General features: G+C 36.3%; 1 protein-coding gene across 12 annotated transcripts in view; it reads right to left on the reverse strand.

The window, feature by feature from the left end:
* LOC118186693 (homeodomain-interacting protein kinase 2-like) overlaps window positions 1-22,810 on the reverse strand; it is a 270,441-nt gene that overhangs the window by 124,465 nt on the left and 123,166 nt on the right. For all 12 annotated transcript variants that reach the window (XM_085821621.1, XM_085821618.1, XM_085821619.1 and 9 more), the window contains one exon: window positions 17,767-17,870. In XM_085821621.1, coding sequence (XP_085677747.1) covers window positions 17,767-17,858 — 92 coding nt within the window. In that variant the 5' untranslated portion in view covers window positions 17,859-17,870. The remainder of the gene's footprint in view (window positions 1-17,766; window positions 17,871-22,810) is intronic.

Here is a 22,810-nt window from a genome sequence, read left to right on the forward strand (position 1 = left end):
AACTTCATTTTGAAATAAAATGTGCTTTAATATTTGGTACAGTCAATAAATAAAGAGGCAGAGGATATTTCATATAATTTACTTAAGGAAGCTTAAAAGTATTTTTCACCATTGTTTAGGCCATTATCCCATTGTGATACTATCACAGAATGACATGCTCTAAGAAACCTTTGGCTACTGTTTGAACCAGTTGCACATGTTCTCCTGACGTCATGTCTATTTGAAACCATTGTCCCCACAGTGCTTTTGAGTTCACTGAAGATTTGCAAATAACATGAGGTCAGATCTGGACTATAGGATGAGTTTGTCAAGACTTCTCATTTGAACTTCTGCAGAAGTTCCTTTGTTGTCTTCGCTATGAGTGGTCTGTCGTCATGTAACAGGATGACACCAAGAGATAGTTTACCGGAATGTTTCAACTTGATTGCCTTCCTAAGCTTTGTTAATGTTTTACATGCTCCAGGAATTCAACGATTCAATTTTCATGCTCCAGGAATTCAACGAGCAGTGGGTCCTTCTGCGTGCAGGGGGGGGGCATTACTTTTGCTATCATTAGTGTAGAGGATCTTGAATGTTTTGGTGCAGGGAAATCTGTGTGCTTCTACTGAAAATTTCATTGTTTTTATTAGAATTCAAACTATTGGCACCAACTTTCATCACCAATAGTAATTGCTCAGAGAGACTCATCCCTACCACTTGGTGACACTACAACAAAAGAAGCGACATGGCCGTGTGACAAGCCTCTTGTTCTGCTGTCAACTAGTACAGAAGCCATTATACTCAATTTAGCTCAAATTTATTTATTCTCTCTGTGAAATCTCTGGTTTGGTACCAGTAAGACATTTTTGTTGGTTACACTTTGTAATTCAAATATATTGACAGGACAGGAACAAGTACAAGGGGCACCACATCATCGCTATGAGAAAAAATGAGATTGCCCCAGTATACTACTACCTTTCTGTATTTATTGAGTATTAAACAAGGTTACATGCAATCATACAGATGTCATACATTTGTATATACAGCGCTGTATATTGTTACATTTGGTGATGGTAATGTTCATAGGTAGGTGAGATACAATAAAGTTCGTAATAATAAATAGGTACAATAACAAATACAATAAACAGATACAGTAAAGTTCGTAATATCAGTCTACACATATAGTATGAATCAGTACAGTGTGATGCACATGGTTGTTAGAGCATACAGCTCAATCAGATAGTTCATGGCAGTTCAGTATATCACACTTGATTGGAATCAGCTCTGTTACACGGTATAGAGGTAAGGCACAGATATGAATGAAGACTGAAGGCATGTTAGAAGTGTGTATTGGGTGAAGGTAACAATGGCACTCTGAAATTATTGCAGAATGAGAGGTTTGAAGGTTAAGGGTGGCATATATTGAGTTCTCGTCTGTGGAAGTAGTCGATGATGCTTTTATCTGACTGAATGTTTTTCGGTGCTTGATTAGACATCGCCCGAATTCCAAACCTGAGTTGCTTGGATACAGATATGACGAACAGACGTCATTGGACAGTTGAAGATGTAATGCTCTGAGTCCCTGCTGCTTCCGCAAATACATCTGTCAGAGGAGGATTTATGTCTGTTGTAGAAGCAGATTGGAAATGGGCTGTGGCTCAAGATGTACTGGGAAAAGAAGTAGGATGAAAAAGTGAAGTTTTCATCTACTTTTAGGGAGGAGTTCATGCGTTCATCTTCCTGTTTTCCGTAGTCTTCTGTGGTCCCATTGATGTTGCTACTGTCCAGTTGCAAGTTGTTTCAGCTTGCATTTCAATGCTGTCTTGGGCCACAGGATAGAGATTGGAATGTCTATTTGGTGGAATGCAGCGTCTTTTGCTAAGAGGTCAGCGTGTTCATTTCCTGCACAAGTACTGTGACCTCTAGTCCATGATATTATAAATTTGTTGTTGCTGTTGAGTATTAAATCCTGGATTAGATATGCAATTGGCGAGTTTTGGAACTGTTGTTTGATAGCATAGATAGGCGACTGGCGATTAGTAATTACATGAATGGTGTCCGTATGTGTTGGTAGAAGTAGCTTGATAGCATTCAGAATGGCTGTAGCTCAGCTTGGAAAACCCTGTTTTCGTGTCTGAGGACACCTTGCCATTCAGTGTAGGTAATTTGTCCTGGAATTTATGGTGACTCCACAGCCTACTTTGTCCTCTATCTTCGATCCATCAGTATATGCTGCGAATTTAGTAGATGGTAGAAGGTTGTTGAGGTTGCAGTGCAGGTTATGAAGAAAGTTACTCAGGTGTCTAATGTACTTCCATTGTGCATCCTCGTAGTCTTGTGGATTGAAGATGATATCATCATAGCTTGCAGATTTCTTCAGCTGATTAATTTGGGAGGACACTGCTTCAATTTCAGCTTGAAGTGGCAAAGGAGTCACACCTGCCAGAACTTGCAGGGCATTGGTGGAGGTTGTTTCAAATGCACGGGTGATGTTAATTAAGAATGGACGCTGGATGGCATTGAGAGTACGAACTTTCCTGGCCGTCATTCGCCGGGCCCAGATAGCAACCTCATACGTGATGATCTTATTTACAACTGTTGTCAACAGCATTTTCATAATATGGAAGTTGAGGTTCCAGGACCTCTCATTGACCTTAGTGCATATGCTATTTTGAGGATTGTTCATTTTTTTATCTTAGAGATGAGGTGTCCAGGTAAAATTTTTACCTATAATTAGACCAAGATACTTGATAGTTTTGATGCATTTCAATCTATTTTGGGCAATTCACAGGATAGGATTATTTGTTAATGTTTATCCAGGTTTATGAAAAATTAGTGCTTGGGATTTAATATGTGAAATTTCTAGCTTTAGACTCTTGCAGAGGTCATTAAATAAGCTGAGGGTGGTGTTGCAGTTATCTTGAAGCTGGTCCTTCGTGCTGCCTTGTACAATGAATGCTACATCATCAGCAAAGGCGACAATTCTGGTGTGGCTTGGCCAGTTGTGATTAATGATATTGAAGGCAATGTTCCAAAGGTCTGCGCTCATACATGACCCCTAAGGACATCATCTTGCTTGCTTTCTGGAGGTTACAGTGTTGATATGAACAATTAGGCTGATTCTATTTTGTAGCTAGTCAGTTGTCAAGAGGTATAGATTTCTTAGGCACTGCGTCTCCCTGAGGGCTTGCCGAACAGCTGGCCATCAGAGAGAGTGGAATGCTGCATTTAATTGCTTTTATTGCTGTGAATTTGGGAGAGTGCAGCATAGAGTGCATGTATAGTTGAGCTCTTATGCTTAAAGCCATACTGATGCATACTGATTTTGTTGTCTTTGTACAGGTGATGTTTGATTCTGTTCATCAGAAATCTTTCCAAGAGTTTTCCCATGACTGGTAATAGGTTTATGGGTCAGTACGAGTGAGGGTCCTCTGGATTTTTGTTCTTTTTTGAAAATAGGATAATCTGACCCTGTTTATAGCAATCCGGAAACAGTGGAGGTTAAGACATTTATTAACTTATAAAGGTTCAGAAGGATAGAAGGATTAACTTGGCATAAGAGTTTTAGTACTTTGTTGGGAATACCATCTGGGCCCAGTGCCTTTTTATTGTCCAGCGCTTTGATTATATGTAGCAGTTCATTCTTTGTGAAAGGTACATCGTCGTTTGAGTTGGGATATTGAGTTGCCATTCTTATTTCATGTTGTGTGAAGGTCTCTTGATCGATATGGTCTGGAAGAAAGACATGATCCAGGATGGTATTAATGGTGATGTTATTACCGTAAGACGACTGAGCATTGGTTGGAGCGTAAAGCAGCATCGGTTGAAAGATCTTAGAACTGCCACTTTATAAAGTGTGCCATATGCATCAGTATGCAGGTACAATAAGCATTGCGTGATTTTAGTTTGGCCTCTAAGATTTGCTTTTTGTATAGTACCCTTTGTCTATTATATTCAGTGCAAGCAATTATTCTGTCATTATCGTTTGTGTGCATCTTTAGTCTTTTTCATAAAGCTCTGGTCTTTTGGCGAGCAGCCCTTAGATCCTTGGTCCACCAGTTGATATTAATGCCATTGGTAAAAGTTTTTAGTTTTAGTGAGGTATGACAGCAATCCTGAATAGTTTGAATGAGAAATACTGCACATTTATTAGCATCTTCTTTGGTGTTTATCTGGGCGATGGTGTCTAAGATGGAACGAGTTTTGGATTCAAGAGATTTTTTTTAACTTTTTTCTCTCCATTGCTGTTGATCAGGAAACGTTTGATATGTGTGGTTTTGATCTGCATATTAATTTCAAAGGTGATGTGTTGTGATATTAATTCATATGTACTGATTTTCCGGTTGATGATGTTTTGGGTGAGGTGATGCGTACTTAGAGTGAGGTCTGGCCATCCTTTTGGAGTCGTATATGGATAGCCCCAAGTGCTGCTTTGTGCATTGAAATCCCTATTTATTATGTGGGGGTATTAGAGCTGTGGAGGATTTCTTGAATTACTTGAAGAGTGTCATTAAGGTCTTCAGAAGGTGAGGCATAGACGCTAGTTACGTATAGTTGAGCATTTGTAGTGGTCACTGAGATGGTAACAAAGTTGCAATGACATTTTATAACTATTGATGTCCATGATTTATTGACTATAATAATAGCTGCTCTGAGAGATTGTTAATGTATGCGGATCCTTCCAGAAGATGACATTCTATGAAAGCGGCAGATTACGAGGGTAACCTTGATGAAAGTATGATTCTTCTACAAATATGATATCATAATAGTATTCTGATATATGTTGAATTAAATTATCTGTTACAGTTTTTGAGTGCTGGAGACTGATATGCAATAATTTGATAGTGTTATTATAATTAGAGTGATAGAGGGTCGTAGAAGGCTGGACTGCAATATTTGTTTTATTGTCTAGACTGTATTCGATTTTTGATTCCCTTGACTCCATCTATGTATGTTAGACAAGAGTTTACATAAGCAGAATGATCACATGGATAGTTTGTTCCATTTTGTTTGTTGCTCAGTTCACAATTTATGCAATGAGGACTGTTAGATGAACATTCATTCTGTCAATGTCTGCCACCACAATATGCACAGTGTGAGTAAAAGGTTCAGTCTTTGGAACGATGGCTAAAATCTTGTGCACTAATGTAACATCTATGTGCACTAATGAATTATGAGATTGAACTAGTATGCGATCCAATGTGAATGGTACGTAAGTTCATGTATTTATGAAAGAATTCAAGTTGATATTCAATGATCCATTTAATTGCGTTAAAAATTTATCTTTAAGCTTGAATAGAGGTTGAAAATTGGTGATGCCGCTGTTCGCTGCTTTGGCTAATTGTAGCACATACCATTTCTGCTGTTGTGTTTTGTGAAAGTTCAAGAATTGTGCATTCAGGGGTCCTTAGTTTTGGTATTCTTATGTTAATTAGGTTGCTGGTGAGCTCTGAATTGTTAAGCTTGCTGTTCAATTCATTTATATCATTCTTTGAACTGCTAGCCCACCTTGTTTAATCAGTACAATTTTCTTTATTTGGTTCTGATCATTTTCAATATGCAGGATGTCTTGCAACTTTCTTGAAGTTTTGAGACATTTCTGGGATCAATTACATAAATCAAGAGGATCGGTTGCTTATTCTTTTGTTGCAGGACTTGTGCATATGAAGCCTTGTTGGTAGATGGTGCCGAGATGTTATAATTCTTGTTGTTTTCGTGAACAACAATGTCTTCTAAAGATTTTAAAAAATATTCAACAAAATTCAATATTTTAATTAGTAACTAACAGAATTCAAATTATTTTTATATAAAACTTATATGTTTGGAAAGAGAAAATTTAAGGCTATTTATTTATATAAAAATTATTTTATTACAATACAAATTAAAACAATATATAATAATATAAAATTCAGAGTATTGACAGTTATGTTATTATATGGTATTGTTAGAAATTCTTAACTTACAAATATCAGAGTTCAAATGTAAATAATTGTTCAAATGTAAATAATTTGAATGGCTTGTCCCACAGTTTTTGAACTTATACCAAACGATTTGTCTCCTCGAGCACTTTAATATAAAATTTATCCACTTATTTCACTTTTTAGCAGTCCAAAATAATCCTTTAAGAGCGCCATAAAATCATGTCTTACAACTTAAAGGTCTAGGAAAGAATTCAAATATATTGACAGCTAAATACTAAATTCTTCAATTAACATTTCTTCAAAAACAATAAACACTTGCCGAAAATGGCAGTTGCACCATTAATTCATCAAACGTGTGACAAAACTCTGTTCTGCGAAGCTAATTTTCTATGGGAAAAATGCATTAGGTATAACTCAGATTAAGAAAACATATTTAATTTTAACAAACCTGAACTGAACCTGTTAATTGAAGGGATTTTTATTGCGATTTAAATAAAGTACATGATAAAATTATTCTTTTTAAGACTCGCAATTTTTACTTGGGACAATTAATAATGCAATTCTTTAACCCTTTGTGGCTCAGTATTCCACTACAAGGAACACCCAAATTGAATCGCTTCTGAAACCTTTAAATTCAACCGTAAATAGATAAAAATGTCTTTATAATATACTTTGAACTTTTCTTTTTAAACAGTAGATAGCAGCATATCACAAGGAGACACAGAATTTTCATTTATTATGTGTTATAAAAATCCACTTTTTCAAGTAATTTTCTCTATTTTTTTAATGATATAAAAAATTTTATTTGGAAAAAAAATTAGGCATAATTTTGCTGGCTGTACTCCAAATTATTTGTTCTATATTTTTTTTAATCTTTCATACAAAAACCATACGCAGAATCATTGAATAAACCCGGGTGTTCCATTAGCGGGAACACTGCGCCTTTAGCAATCTCATGCTGTTAAGAATCAGAACACCTGTGCTTAGGAGAGAACATCCATTGTTTACGTTTTCTGTTTCCGTTGTTTTGGGGGGAATGAATTCAAACAAAGCAGTATTGAGGGGTGATGTGTGTTTTGTGTTATGAAAGCCTTAATATTGGCATCTCAAATTTTTTGGGAGTAGTTTTTAGGCGGGAATTTTATTAGTAGCTTGACTCATCTTTACTTAGACCTGCACGAGTGCTTCCATCTAAAAGATGTGACTTGCTTTGAACAATTTCACGAAGCTGAGAAATAGAAAAATTTGTAAATATTTTTGTATATAAGACTTGTATATATACTCTCATTTATCCGTATATATTCAAGAATATTGTGTATATCCAGGAAACCATGTATACAGCCATAATACAGAGTTTTTTTCATTCTTACACAAAGGCTTCTACTCATTTTTGTGCTTCACTGCAATGCTCGCTTAGTCGCCCTTTTAAAAGCTCTGGCGGCACAGGGAACACCCACAGAATTAAAACAGTAAGTGCAATTTTTACAAAATTTTACCTGTATACTCCCCTAGGACTAAATAGACTGCATACAACTTTTTTTGTTGAAATTCCGACGTTTAGTGCGCCGCAAAGGGTTAAAAGTTTCACAGTAAGATGCGTAAAATTTTTAGTGTCTCTCAGAAAGTGTCCCTACCTTTCTTCCTTTGCATCAATCTCCATTCCAAAATCTGACAGTTCCAGCCCCTTTTTTAACAATCTGTTTAACTTCTTGTAAATTAAAAGTGCTTTACATATATATATTTCTTATTATTACCACTGCTTTCACTGTCCACTGGTGTTATAAGATCTAATAGATCTTCCTTCAACATTTCTAAATTAATTCTTTAACTTCTACTTCCATATCTGAAAACCTTTTGCTGCCAGTAACTTCAGCAATTTGTATGAATTCTTCGGTTTCATTTTCAGACCATGGAAATCTTTTAAAATAGTTAATAACTTGCAGTCAGTGAGAAAACCCACAAGAGGGATGTTGATTGATGGTCATTTGCTATTCTGTGCTCTCGGTGTTTTAGCTTTGGCTACATTCATAGTGATATCTATGGACATTGAACAGAAGTGTGATGCAAGAGTCTTGCTGACCCTGATAAGCAAATTTACCACTGAGGCCAGAATTTGAGGCCATGTCACAGGAGTGAAATGCTGGAGTTCACACAGCAGCATCATCACCTGCACATCTGCATTAACAAATTCCTGAAAACTAACGCCAAGGTTCGCAAAGTCTTGTAGAATATTCTATTTGACAAGTGAAATGGTATCATTGTCACCATCTGAGTTGTCAACAAGATTAATGTCTCTATGTCTCCAGGCTCTTCTAAAACAGTTCTGTATGTGTTGCGATGATACAAATTTTCAAGATGCGACGACAATAGCTTTTTTCCATCTAGCATACTCCAAGTTGATGCTTCTGTCTCCTTTTTAGCAGTGCAAATGGCAGCTCGAGTCGCTTGAGATATGACCACTTCATAAAAGCAATAATGCTTTTAAGCTAAAGTTTGGTGAATTAGAGAGGAAATGAACCTATACATTACTCAAGTTCAGTGAGTTTTTTTTTTGGGGGGGGGCGCAAAAACCAATTATGATTATGACGCGCCAAACAAATGGTGGGATGACTTTAATTTAATGGAATGAAATACTTATTAATAAAATTTTAAAAAACTACATGTACCAAATCCAGAGGATGAAGTCATATAAAAAACCTGGTAAAAGCACAGATTAAAATATAATACAAAACCTGCTGAACAGATTACATTAAGTAATAAAACCCAGTCTCTTTTAGATAATAAAATAAATTATAATTGGCCCCTCTTCCGATTAAACAGTCGAGAGGTAAGTCAAGAGACACAAAAATGGGATAATGATCGCTGTTGTATAGATCATTTCCGACACAAAAAGTGCAAAATGGCAACAGAGATGGTAAACAGATGGCAAGGTCGAGAGCGTGGAATGTCCTTGAAGGCTCATGAAAGTAAGTATCCTGCAGATTATTCAGGAGACAAAGGCTATGATCTTCAATCATCTGCTCTATTTGTCTTCCTCGGCAATTTGTATCTTTACTACCCCAGAGCGGACTATGGCCATTAAAATCTCCTATTATGAAGAAAGGCTCAGGCAGCTGCTCTAAAAGATCATTTAAATCTTGCTGATCAATGTGCTCATTAGGAGGCAAATAAAGAGCAACGACTGAAACTACAATATGACTAACTTGTACAGCGACAACTTGGAGAGAAGTCGTCAAAGGAAAGGAACTTGAGGGATAGTCCAGTGAGGTGAGGAGACATACACCTCCACTGGCACGCTCACCTGCAAGATTATCTTATCCTTCCTTACGAGAGAAAATCTCCGAAGTTTTGCATGTTGATCTGGTTTCAGATTTGTCTCTTGTATTGCGAAGCACACAGGATGATAAGTATTGATCATAGCTTTGATGTCAAGGAAATTTCGGTGGAAACCGCGACAGTTCCATGAGACGAGGGTGGCCATTATGTTTGATGTTTGTTCTTTTTGTGTTCCTTTTTAGTTTTGCGCGGAAGCAGATGTTCAGGAATTTCCAATCCATCCTCCACTTCTATACTGTCTGAATCTAGAGATTCAGAATTCAAACAATCTACAGAACTATTGCTGCGGCTTCTATTTTTTGTTACTATTTTTGGAGGCACAGTTTTGGGTTTGCTCGGGATAGCTATTTCTTTATTTTGTACGATATGTGTTGTATTTTCCTTTTTCTTGTTTGCAGTTTGCTGGGTTTTATTTCATTGAGTCTGTGTACTTATGGAAGTTTAGGTAGCTATAGTGCGTGTTGATTTAACGGCGCTGGCGTATGATTTGTTTGATTGAGGCTGTGTGCTTTGAACTTGTCTCCTGGCTTCGGCATATGAAATGTTCCTAGAAACTTTTATGGTCTGAACTTCCTTTTCAGATTTCCATTTTGGACAAGAGCGTGAAAATGCTGGGTGATCACCCTTGCAGTTAACACACAATGGTGCACCAGTGCAATTGTCACAATCGTGGCCAACCAACGAGCATCTGGCGCACGTAAGGGTGCCACGACAGGATGTCTTAGAGTGACCAAACCGCTGGCATTGGAAGCATCGCATTGGGTTGGGAATATATGGTCTTACGGAACAGTTAAGATACCCAGCCTTTATATTCTTCGGCAGATCAGGCTATTTGAAGGTCAGGATCACGTGTTTCGTGTCAATCAACTGGCCTTCCTTTCGAATCTTGATCCGCCTAGCACCACAGACATTTTGGTCAGCTAACTCGGAGACGAACTCTTCTTCTGAAACACACAGAAGGTCGATCTCCGAGATCACGCCTCTACAGGTATTAAGTGTTTTGTGTGCTCACACTGTTATAGCTACTTGTCCAAGTTTGGTTTGACGTAAAAGTGAAGCAGACTGGATGGCCGAAAGGGTATCAATAAGCAAGTCTCCAGAACGGAGACGCTTTATGTTCCTTTGCTCACCTTCGCAGGAATGAATGTATTTGCTGACCAGGAAAGGAGACATCTTTTGTAATTCTCCAGAGGCACTGGAAACAACAACAAAGCATGGACAATCAGCAGATTCTTTGGCATTTGCATCGGTATGGATCTTCTTTGTAATGGATTTGTCACTAACTTCAATATCTTTGGTATTTTCATCAGCACGGATCTTTTTGTTAATAGATTTGTCGACAATTTCTATATCTTTGTTGGTATCATTTGACTTAGGTTTTTTTTAAATAAAAAGGGAAGCCATGATTGAAAAATATAAGATTTGGGTCCGACGGCCCCGCCCACCACGGAGCCCAACAAGGGAACACATATTCCTGTGTTAGGGCTAGCCGGACCTATACGCAAACTGAAGCCCCACAGTCGGCTTTCCTGAAAGCAGGTACTCCCGAGAGCTTGACCCCAAGCCACTGACACAAGGACTAGTGACCAGCCGATTGACACCCGTGAGGACGACTAAGGTGCCTCCCGTTTGCTGAAGCAGAGGCCAAAGTAGTGTGTTGGGGATAGTACCTCGCCCCTCAACTACCAGGACCCTCCTTTCCAGCGACACGGGTCTCCACGTACGGCAAACACGTGGGCAGTTTTCCCGCCACTCGAAAACTAGAGACAAGGTTTGTTCCAGTCTCTCGTGACGAGCCCCAAACTCGTAGAGAGAAACCACAAGGGAGAAGGGAAGGGAAAAAGTTCCAGCCAAGAGGAGAGGAGACGGAAAAGAGGATAGATCACTGGGGCTCCAGGATCGTGACACCCGTCTCATCAAGAAGATGATCCCCTGAAGGGCTAGGGTACCTCGGGATTGCCACACCCGTACTCACAAGAGTGAGCCCCCTGAGAGGTTACTCAAGTTCAGATCATACACTACTCGCCACCCAAATTCCAACACCAATAAAGACAAGAGATATCACAACAAAATTTATTTAGTAGATAACATGTTGACCAAGTATCAAATGATTAAATTTATAGACTTCTGTGAAGTGTGGTTCTTTACAGAATCAGTACCCAGAGTAGCTGCCATTGTTAGAGATCACCGCTGCTGCACGCCTTGGCACTGATTCAAAGAGACATTATTCTCGAGGTACAGCAGACCAAGCAGCTTCCACACGTTTCCAAAGTTGATCTGGTGTGGCAGTTTCAGATGTAATCTGGGTCAACTGTTCAGCAACCATGGACCACATGTTTTCTATCGGTAAAAGATCCGGAGAGAGAGAGCCTGCCAGGGAATCAATTCAATCTGGCGATTGACAAAGAACCCTTGGACAATGCGTGCCACGTGCAGTTGCGCATTGTCCTGTTGAAATATGGCTGTGGGCAAACCCTGACGGTAAGGAAGGACAACTGGCTCCAACACCTCGACAATGTAATGCTGGCTGTTTAAAGTAACGGCAATGCGTACTAGAGTAGTGTGAGAGTGACATCCAATACCGCCCAATACCATAATACCCGGTGCAGGACCAGTTGTGGTGGTGCATAATGCAGCTGTTCAGCATCCTCTCTCCATGGTGTCTCCAGACTCGAATCCGACCATCGCGATGTTGCAGACAGAAGCGTGACTCGTCAGTAAAGACAATTATTGGCGGCGGAGACGTCTGTGGTTCTGCTCAAGGGTAGACGAAGCAAAGGACGTCTTGCTGACAGACCACTCTGCTGTAAACGGCGCCGAATGGTACACGCAGACACTGGATGATGCGTTACAGACTGAATGTGCTGTGCTATGGTTCCTGATGTGACTGAGCGATCCGTCACTGCCATGCGCACAATGTTCCTGTCATCATGTGAAGTCATACACTGAGGTGGATGCGCTCGAACACATCAGTCCGTCGTATCCTCCTGCATCCAACGGTCACATATCCACATTACAGTTGTTTGGTTTCATCCAATGAGACTACCGATTTCCCTGAAAGATAATCCACACTCTCGGTAGGCCACTATCCTTCCTCTGTCGAACTCGGATACTTGATCAAACGATGATCGATGTTTACTATGAGGTATAATTGATTGTTTTTTTGAAAAAACCACAAGAAAAACACAATTCCTGAACTTGAAATCGCTGAAAACTCCAAGCCTTAAATAGTGATTTTAACACAGGCACGCGTGATGTGCATCCGTGCTGAAATTCTAATCATTTGCATATCTCACCTCCGCTAATGCATGTTGTAAATTTCATGTTATTTGCATGCTTCCTGCAGGGTGTTGCATTTACGGTGGCCAGCAGTGTATATGTTATGGCTGTACACCTGTCCAGAGTCATAAGAACATGTCTATTATGAACCACCACTAGACAATTAAAATGAAGAAGTCTGAAATAATGAGCTGTCAATCTAAGTGGTGATAGTGAGAGTAGATCCAAAACAAAGTATTATTTCTGTTCTTAAAACGGTGTTCTAATGAGCTATTAGTGCTAAGGTGAATGATTTTCAACATTTCTCACTTGTCTTTTATGGATTAAGTAAATATGTAAATCTCTTTGTGGATTACATTAAAATGTCAATCTCTAATATTACAAGCAGAGTAGACTCTAATGCACAATATTGCTGTAAATTTCTGTAAGTGTATTGATATTCCTGTAATATGTATTGTTTTTACTTATTAATTTGATTCACTATGTGTAATAATTTTAAGGAATATTTTTTGGTTAAAGGAATTTTTTACGTAAATGCTCATTTCTTGCATAGAATTGTTGATCTTGTGATTTTAAACTCATCACTTTTTTAACTGCGACAACAGTTCAACTACAAGCCCAAGACAGGGGAAAAAAAAAAAAAGGCTCCCCATGGGCTAGGGCAATTCCTCACCAACATAATGACTTTAAGAAGTTTCTTGAAAGCACATTCTGGAAGCTGTAGGAGCAATTTTCCCCAAAGTTTCAGGAACATAATTTTTACATGCTCCTGCAACAGGATGTGACCATACGGACTGCAGTCCTAGCTGAGAAATTTCATATCATGCAAGGGAATGGTAGTTCAGCCAAAAAGCCAGCTTTGAGATTAAGCAAATTTGTTTTGCCGAGTATCTGGGTTCCAAACTAGATGCTTGCAAACTTTAATAAATTTTTTCTCAGCTTTATCGCTGAACTAGGCCTGTGAGATCACCACTCCCAGTTTCATGAACCATAGTGGCGTGCAGCTCTATTTGCCTGGTTGTTAATTGCTATATACAAGTACTATGCCCCATGCATTGTGATTTATTAAAGAAAGTGAATGTACTGTCTCAACCCACAACACTGCTCCTGCACTATACTGGGGACTTGTCACTACCTTAACCTGTACAAAGTTGTGATAATGTCCTTTCCGCCCCCGAAGGTGATGAGGAGCCACCAGGCTTATGTTTTTATTCCCTGGAGCCAAGACTGCCAGGGTACAGATCCCTGCCAATACAATAAATGATTGTTGGGAGGAGATTGTTATTTTGACTGGTTGCTAATTGCTACCAACCAGTACTATGCTGCCTGCCCTGCACTAGGGATTTATTAACCTACGAGCACATGCCGGGCATATTCTTTGTCCCTTATCTCCAAACCCCTTTCCTGGAAATGGGCGAAACCTTTTGTAGCTGAATTCAAGGTCACATTCTTGAAGCTGGGATGTCCGTGAAGTGATTCTTTGAATACTTTTCTAGGAATTGTACCATTTGGGTATGTGACAACCACGCGCCTTCTCGCGTCTCTCAGACTTTCACCCTCACTTTCTCAGGTAGTCAGCATGGCGAGGCATCAAAGCTATATTAAAAAAATTGAAAGGGTGAAAAATATGCTAGAAACCATTTCAACAGATGATGAATTGTTTAGTGAAGAGGAGGAAGAATTAATAGATGAAGAATACAACAGCAATCATAATTCATCAACAGACAGTGATACAGACACTGAATTAGATAGTGAATAAAAAAAATCAATCAAATGATGAAAATTATGTTGGTAAAAATGGCCTGATATGGGGGGAAAAAAAAAATTCCGAGTGAATGTTAGGACTAGTTCAAAAAATATTTTCTTCAAAATTCCAGGAAATACTGGTTATTCGGAAGATGCACCAACACCATTGGATTCTTGGTCTCTGCTCATTGATAAAGACATGAGAGAAATATAAGTTCAATGTACAAATATTTACATTGATTCCATTCAGGAGCATTTTGTATGTGAGCACGATGCAGAGAAAACGGATGAATGTGAATCAACTTTTGAGACTTGTATATATGTGATCAATCCTCTCACGTCAATGATGTTCACAAATCCTCTCACGTCAATGTAAAAGATCTGTCGACAACAGATGGAACTAGAATGGATATTTTCCACAAAACAATGTCCTTTTCCTATTAAGATGCTTTTGGTTTGATGATATCCGAGATCGTCCGAGTAGAAGAGATGCGGATAAACTCGCTCCCATAAGACAGTTTTTTGAAAAATTCATTGAGAACTGTCAGAAAGCCTACACTGTAGATGAATATGTAACAATTGATGAAAAATTAGAGCCATTTAAGGGACGATGTTGATTTAGGCAATACATGCCAAAAAAACCTGCCAAATATGACATAAAAATATTTGCACTAATGGATCCTAGAGTGTTTCATACATGGAATATCGAAATATACGCCGGCCAGCACCCACAGGGGCCGTTTCAGTTTGATAACAATGCAAGCGTGATTGTAAAGCGTTTGATGGAACCATTGTACAATTCTGGATGGAATTTGACTGTAGATAATTGGTATACCAGCTATGGGATACCAGTTATCTCAGGACCTACTAAGGAAGAAAATAACTATAGTAGAAACTGTGAGAAAGAATAAGAGAGAAATTTCATCGGATTTTTTAAAGAAGAAATGGGAAGCATATTCTTCAATTTTTGGTTTCCAGAAAGAAACGATTGTTTCTTATGCACCAAGGAAAAACAGAAGTATTGTCCTACTATCAACTATGCACAACAATAGTAAAATTGACGAAACCACTGGAGTACTAAAAAAGCCGGAGATTATTTCATTTTATAATTTAACCAAAGGAGCAGTAGATGTTGTAGATGAAATGGGAGCAACATATTCTACAGCTAGAGTATCAAAACAGTAGCCGGTGGTGATTTGTTTCTCAATTTTAAATGCTGCAGCAATTAATACATGAATAATTTTACTTTCTACAAAAGAACCACCAACTCAGTTTAGAAACAGGCGTTCTTTTCTCAAATCATTAGGACTGAAGTTAGTGGAAGATTACTCAAATCAACGGCAGCAGCAAATCATGCTCCTTTTGAAACTAAAAGAAAATATCATTTCAGGAGATTGCAATACGGAACCACCATCTAAAAAGATGAAAACATTTACATAAGATGCGCTGAGTGCCCTAAAAACAAGGACAGAAAGACACGGTTTCTGTGAGAGAAATGAAATATCAGTATTTGTATGGAGCATATGTGTTTAATCTGCCAGAGATGTGCAAATTAATTGTAAGCTATGTACTTCATTTATTATATTATTTAAAATAAAGTTCCTTGTTTTTTACGTTAATCCACATTTATACTGGTATTTCTATCATTAATGCAATTTAAAACGTGTTAATTGCTTTCGGGTATGACATATCCAGCACGCCTTCTCGTGTTCATAATTTTGGCGTGCATGCTCGCGGGTTACAGTAAGTAGATTTAGTGTCCCAACCCACAACACTGCCCCTGCACCACATTGGGGACTTGTCACTACCTTTACTTACAGAAAATTGTGATAATGTCCTCCCCAGGCTTATGTTTTTATCCCCCCCAGCCAAGACTGCTGGGGAGCAGATCCCTGCTAGTACAATAAATAATTTCTCATGTCTTATGGACAAATCTGCATTATCTCAACATTATCCTTCAGCTATTTATAGCCTTTTATTTTGTTACATGCTGTTATTTTTACAATACATTGTCAATTTCTTCAATACATTGTCATTTAGCTTGAACAGAAAAGAACACGAATGCATATTTTACAACTTCATATTTATATTATTTCATTCAGTGGTAGCACAACATAAAATGTACTACTAAATAAAGTATTGTTGTGTATAAATTATTTTATTATATTATTATTTAATCTTGGTTATGCTTTAATTACATTATTTATTAAATGTACACTGCACAAAAAAAAAAAAAAGAAAAAAGAAAAAAGGCTAGTTCTATATTTTCCGTTCTACTAGGCCGACTGACGAAATTCAACTTGCCTTTTTCATGTCTCGAAAGTGTGACTTAGGATATGTATTATATTTATATATAGCATTGTTTTAATATAGCTATTTTGGCATAAATTTGGACTTCTTCTGAAATGACATGCCAATTCTTTTCCATATTTCAATACTCCAATTCAAATTATGACAAATCACCAAATTTTGTAAAAATTGCATGAGTAGTTTTTTAAAAAAATTAGCTCTTAAAATTTTAGCTCCTCAATGTTAATTGAATTTGATATATACAGTACAAAGTCTGTCCAAAATCCGGACTCATTGGACTTCGGCGATTTCGGATTTGGGATTTTTCCGGATATCATCAGTTTAAATCTAGTGAGATGGCATGTAGAAATTATAAAATTGAAAATATGAAGAAGTATTTTTGATCTAAAGGGTAACAATATATACAAAAAAAAAAAAAAACTTTATAATTATTTATTTACCTTATTAAACATATCTTTCAATGTAAATTGCCAAGCGTAATGTCAATATAAAAGGTTACCATACTGCTTTATTATTCAATTACTAACATAAAAAAAATTTTTTTAGGCATCGCTATATGAGTCATTACTCAAGTTGTCATGTTTTGATAAACATGTGGTGATGCAAGGAAAGTATAATAAATAATGATTTGCAGGGTGGGGTGGGTGTCAGATCAACCATATATCTATGTGGACTGTTTTGGTTTGAGATGTGTGCCAAAGCAGATACGGAGCCAAATTACTGATCCTATAAATTTATACTAAAATGATTGTCTCTTCAATAACAAGCTATTTTATTTAGTGTTGAAGTGAAATTAAGAATTGGGACTCTCCAGATGTTTTATTATGTATTGAGGAAGGAATCAAATGTGCATGCAGTAAAGCGTAAGAGAAAACGTTGGTGGTTTTGAGGTCCAGATTTTAGACCGTTCCAGATAATGGACGTCCAAATTTTGTCGCGGTTTTGAGATGAAAAACACAATTTGAATTTCATCGATAGGCCCAGTAGAACAGGAGATATAGAACTAACTTCCCCCCCCACAGTATACATAATTATAAATCATATACATTACATGAATATACTGTTTCATATAAAACTCACTGATGGCTTCATACATCCGTACATTAAGTCTTGGAACATATTACTGATGGATGCAGGGGTATTATTGTATTTCCAATGAATGCTAAAAATATATTTAAAAAATGCAACAGCTTACCAGTTTACATCTTCGATCTTCCACTTCTTGGTTGTATCACAAGCTGTACCACTAACTCTATGTGCATTGATGTAATGCACGTTTTCAAGCATTCCAAGACTTTCCTAATACAGAGAAAACAGACAAATTAATAATCATGAAAAAAAAAATTAATGCAACTGTACATGGTATTTAGGTAACACTAGAATCAAAATGCAAACATGGTTTTAAATTGCACATACTCAAAAACTGTGATAGCAATACTTTAATACATAATGATACTTAATACATATAATAATTTAATAATACTTAATACATACCCTCATTTCAAAGATTTTGATAAAAATGTATGAACTATGACTAGATTGTATCATTTTAACTCATTAATGTACTCAGAGTTCAAATAATAATTGGTTTATAAATCAGTTACACTTTTCATGATGCAAAATGTGTCCTAAGGTACTGACAGAGCTTTCGGTGTCCAATGATGAAACCCATCGGAAAGGGAAAATAGGTGAAGATGCTGATGACAAAAAAGTAAAGCTGAATAAGAGGCACTGTAAATGTGAGAAAGCTGCAATATTGAGTAAATTTTGTAAACATTTAAGTATATTTGAGTGTGGTGTTTTTAAATATCGTTGTAACACCGTGTATTGTTTTATTTAGTTATTCATTTGCCTGTTGCAGTAAGCGTGATAAACATAGGACTTATTTTGTATGTAATTCAATTTATGGGCACATGCTTTGTATTTAGCCACATGTTTTGTATTTATTTTCTACATAGAAATGTAGAACTTTCAATTCTGAGTTCAACAACATTTAAATTTTAAAAATAGCACAAGTAGAATGGAAGATAGATATGCGAAAATAATACTCCTCAGGGGCCTTAAAAATTTTTTTGGTGCCAGTCTGACGATATTTGGCAATTTCTCGCCAACTTAATAAAAAATTCAGGATTTTGAAGACCTACAACTAATTTTTCCAGAAGACTGTGCTGTATAAATGCAGCTCTGGGGACCTAGGGAGAATTAGACATTATAGTGGATGAAATGCACAAAAATCACTGTAGAAAGGGGTGGCTGGAATTGAAGACAATGACTTAATTGTTAATCAGCTGTTAGAGTAGAATTACAAAGAGAGTTGGATGAATTATGTTTCAAAGTTCATTTGTGGTGATTTGGGGAATTTAACAATATTTCTCATGCAATATAATTCTCATGCAATATAAAGGAATTTCTAAATATCTGGATTCTCCGAGAGCTATTCACAGCTACTTATTTTGCTGTGGCTCATTATTCTTTATAATAAATGTTCAATTTCTTCCAGCTCATCTGAAGTGATTATTCGAAGAGATAACTATGAATGTGCCACTTGCAAAGATATGCAAATTATGATTGAGGATTACAAATCTTTGGCCTTTGATCTGCAAATTCATCTTAGTTGAGAAGATGTTTAATGTCTATGAAATCACAGTTCTTCACTTTAAGAATATGTACTTCTGCATTATCCCATCATCCATAAGATCATGAACAAGCTGTGCAATTTAGTGTCAGATATAAATATGCATGACATAACAATACATTTGTAACATCTGCACTTTCATTTGATGTAAGCCTGACTGATTCTCAATAAGCCACCTCAAATTTTTATGAACAAGGATATAAATTAGCTGTTATTGATCCCCCCCTCCATTTTGAAAATGTGATTAAAAACTGGGATCTACATTCAACAGAACAGCAAGCAGTGGATTATTTTCAAGGTTATGGTACTCTACCTTAAGGATATATAAATGGGCATGATATGGATGGTTGAATATGGCCGATGAAACAGCAATAGACTACAGCAATTAACTGCCCGAAGTCTCTACACATTGCATTCTAAACAGAGCTTCCAGTAAAACAGGGGGGGGGTCTAATGAAATAGTAGAAATTGATGAAAGCCTTCTTATGAAGTGGGGGGAAAAAAAAGGTCAGTACAAATTTTTTATTAATAAACAAGCATCCATTGCTTTAGCATTCCCTAGGAATGACTAACAAACTTTGGCAGGATGTGCACAAACTTTGATAGTTCAATGGCAGCCCAACTTTTCACTGTCCAGGCGATGGTTGTTAAAATAATACAGTATTTGAGTTGTGTAGATTCGACATAATTATTCAAGGAAAAATTTAGTTAACTGTTAGAGTAGTATTCTAAACAGAATTGGCTTTCTGCCATCAGAAGTCCCACCAGTGACTGATTAGTAAAGCTGAATACTGGTAGTTCGACCTAAGTTTCAGACCAATTAAAGATGCATATTTGGTTTTTAATAGTTTTCTCCATGCATAATATGAAAACAAGCCAGTTTCCCTATTCAAGACTTTCCCAAATGCATCCCTTCCTTTAGGCAGATAGTCCTCATGTGTAATGCAATGAGAGTGCTCACCTAAGTCTTTGTCATATTTGAATAACTTACAGCTTCAGCTGGCAGAAAAAAAAAAAAAAAAAAAAAGGCTCTGTCAATAACAGAAACTGGTTATAACCAATTAAAACCATAAAATGGCAACAACTAGCAGAAACCAATAAAATTGTCTGAAGTGTTACACTTAATGATATTTACTAAGTGCTTTAATGTGTAAAAATTACACATATTAACTCTCTGAGTGTTATGACCAGCTTTATCTGGTCATCAGAAATTTTGCTACTTGGCATATATTAGCTTATAATTTAAGATATTTTGCTTTCTTACTTTCTTTAATAATGTAAATATCATCTTCATGAATGTACATTTATGAAAATACAGACTAAAATAAGTAATTTACAAAATTAATAAATGTTGTTTAAATACCAGTCTTCATAACTGATCTAAAATCCTGCGCCGCTCATAGGGTTAATTGATATCAGTGTAAATATCTAAATATGTATATTCATTTGACTGCTGTGTTTATGTATTGTTGCATGTGTATTGTTTTATTTATTTGTTGCTCTTAAGGGTGATAATTTTAGGGTTTATTTTGTATGCAATGGAATTTTTGGCCACATGCTTTGTGTATAAATTTTTTCTTCTTATACAGAATTAATATATTAATCTTTCAATTGTAAGTCAAACAACATTTAAATAGTAAATACAGCTTTTAAGTAGAACATGGAATATGGGTAAATATGCTCCTGACAGGCTTTGGAAACAGTTTTTGCCCTGCTCCAAGTTAGTGATATTTAGTAATTTCCTTGCCCATTTGCCAATTTTCTTGGATTTGGAAAAACACACTATTGAACACAAATGATCGATTTTTCCAGACGCCTGTGCTACACTACATAAATACAACTCAAAGAGTTTGGATAAGTTAGTTGTTAATCAGGTGTGTGGATTAGCGATTAAAAAAATTAACTCAACTGCATTTTAAAGGTTAAACTGTGAGTGATTTTGGAAACTTACCATATTTTTCTTGCACTAAGAAGGAACTGCTTGATGTCTGTATTCTCTTTGAACTATTTTCAGCTACTTTTTGTTCTATGCCATCACTAATTATAGTGCATTTTTAATTTGTTATTGGCAATTTACTATAAAATAATAACATACATTTTTTCACTCAGAATGATTTGAAAAAAAAAGCCACCAACCCATTAATATATCATATTAACCGTAATCAACTATATTAATGATAATAATAATTTATTATTATTTTAAACAGCACATAATTTTGATAATAGGAAATGAGTGAATATATTCTGTTCTTAGTATATTGTTGAGGTGTTGTAGTCATGTATTTTTATAAGAATATTTGTTCAAAAATATAATCTGTTGTAAAACAAGCTACATCTGTTCCAAAATATTTCAGGAATCATTGAACAGATTTGACTTTTCTCTATTAATATATTTATTATAAAACTTCTTTTTTTGGCCTGCTTGTATGTGTTGTACAAAATGTGTTCTAAATTTATGTATTTTATTCTTTTACTTAGGTTAAAAGTGCAAAGGTATCTCAATTTTTTTAATGGGTTATATACAGATGCTGCCCCTTTCGCAAATGCAAACAAACTTGTTCTCAAATTTTTGTTGAAGTTGAAAAGACTTCGGAGCCTCACTGTTTTGAAAAATCCAAGACCCAACTTCTAAAGGTTTGCTAAAATAAAATTCACCCTGCATGAAGTCATACAGTGGTATCATCTTATTTATGGTAAAAGAAGAAGAAGAAAACAAGTTTAGGCAATTATTTTCTTAAGAAAGACACTTCAGGAATTCATGTTGTTGTCCCATTTAATATGCCAGTTCCTTTTACCTCTCGTACAGGATTTGCTAGCCTCGTTCTCGCCCTATCCAGATATGCTCCAAGGATGGCAATCTACGGTATGTACTATCAAAGTATTTTTTATTTATAATATATTGTATTTATAATTTTAAATGTATTATTAGCACCAGAGGTGCCATTAGTCTCAAACCTCCCTTTTTTGTCTTCATTGCTTTTCAAAATTGTTGCCACCAAATCGCTATATATTATTTTTAAAAAATCTGTATGTATGTATGTTTCTTGTACTATGAAAACATGACGGAACTTAGTTAAAAGAATTAGGTGAATTTTCAAAAATATTCAAAGGTGATGTAAAACCTACCCAAGCATATTTAGTTGTGTTAGCTTTTATCTTCTTAAATCAGTATATTAGTTGCGAAAAAATAAGGTACTATTCGGTTTTGAGGGCCGTAAAAAATCGCCAAACTATTGTTGATGCCAATGCTGCCAAAAATAATTGCGGCAACCCTAATACAAGAATGGAAGTATAATAGTAAATAACTATCTAAGATTGATGTTTTAATTTAGATGAAAGGTTAATTTCATATAATACTTTTTTATTATTATAATTTATATAAAAAAAGGCTAAACATGACTGAATGGAAGCATAAGAGTAAATAACTATTTCAGATCATTATTGTAATTTATATAAAAATTGCTAAACATAACTGAACGGATGCCTGCATCGCTATTTCGCTACCGACTTGTCGCTAAAGCATAATTTAATCTCGTTGGTTGTTCAAACGTAATTTTCTATAATGAATGATGTCTTTTCTTTGAAAATATTCTCGGTAAAGTGC

Source organism: Stegodyphus dumicola, chromosome 8 (assembly GCF_044657685.1).
Source record: "Stegodyphus dumicola isolate Sdum_Otavi_A_Nest chromosome 8, ASM4465768v1".
NCBI lineage: Eukaryota > Metazoa > Arthropoda > Arachnida > Araneae > Eresidae > Stegodyphus > Stegodyphus dumicola.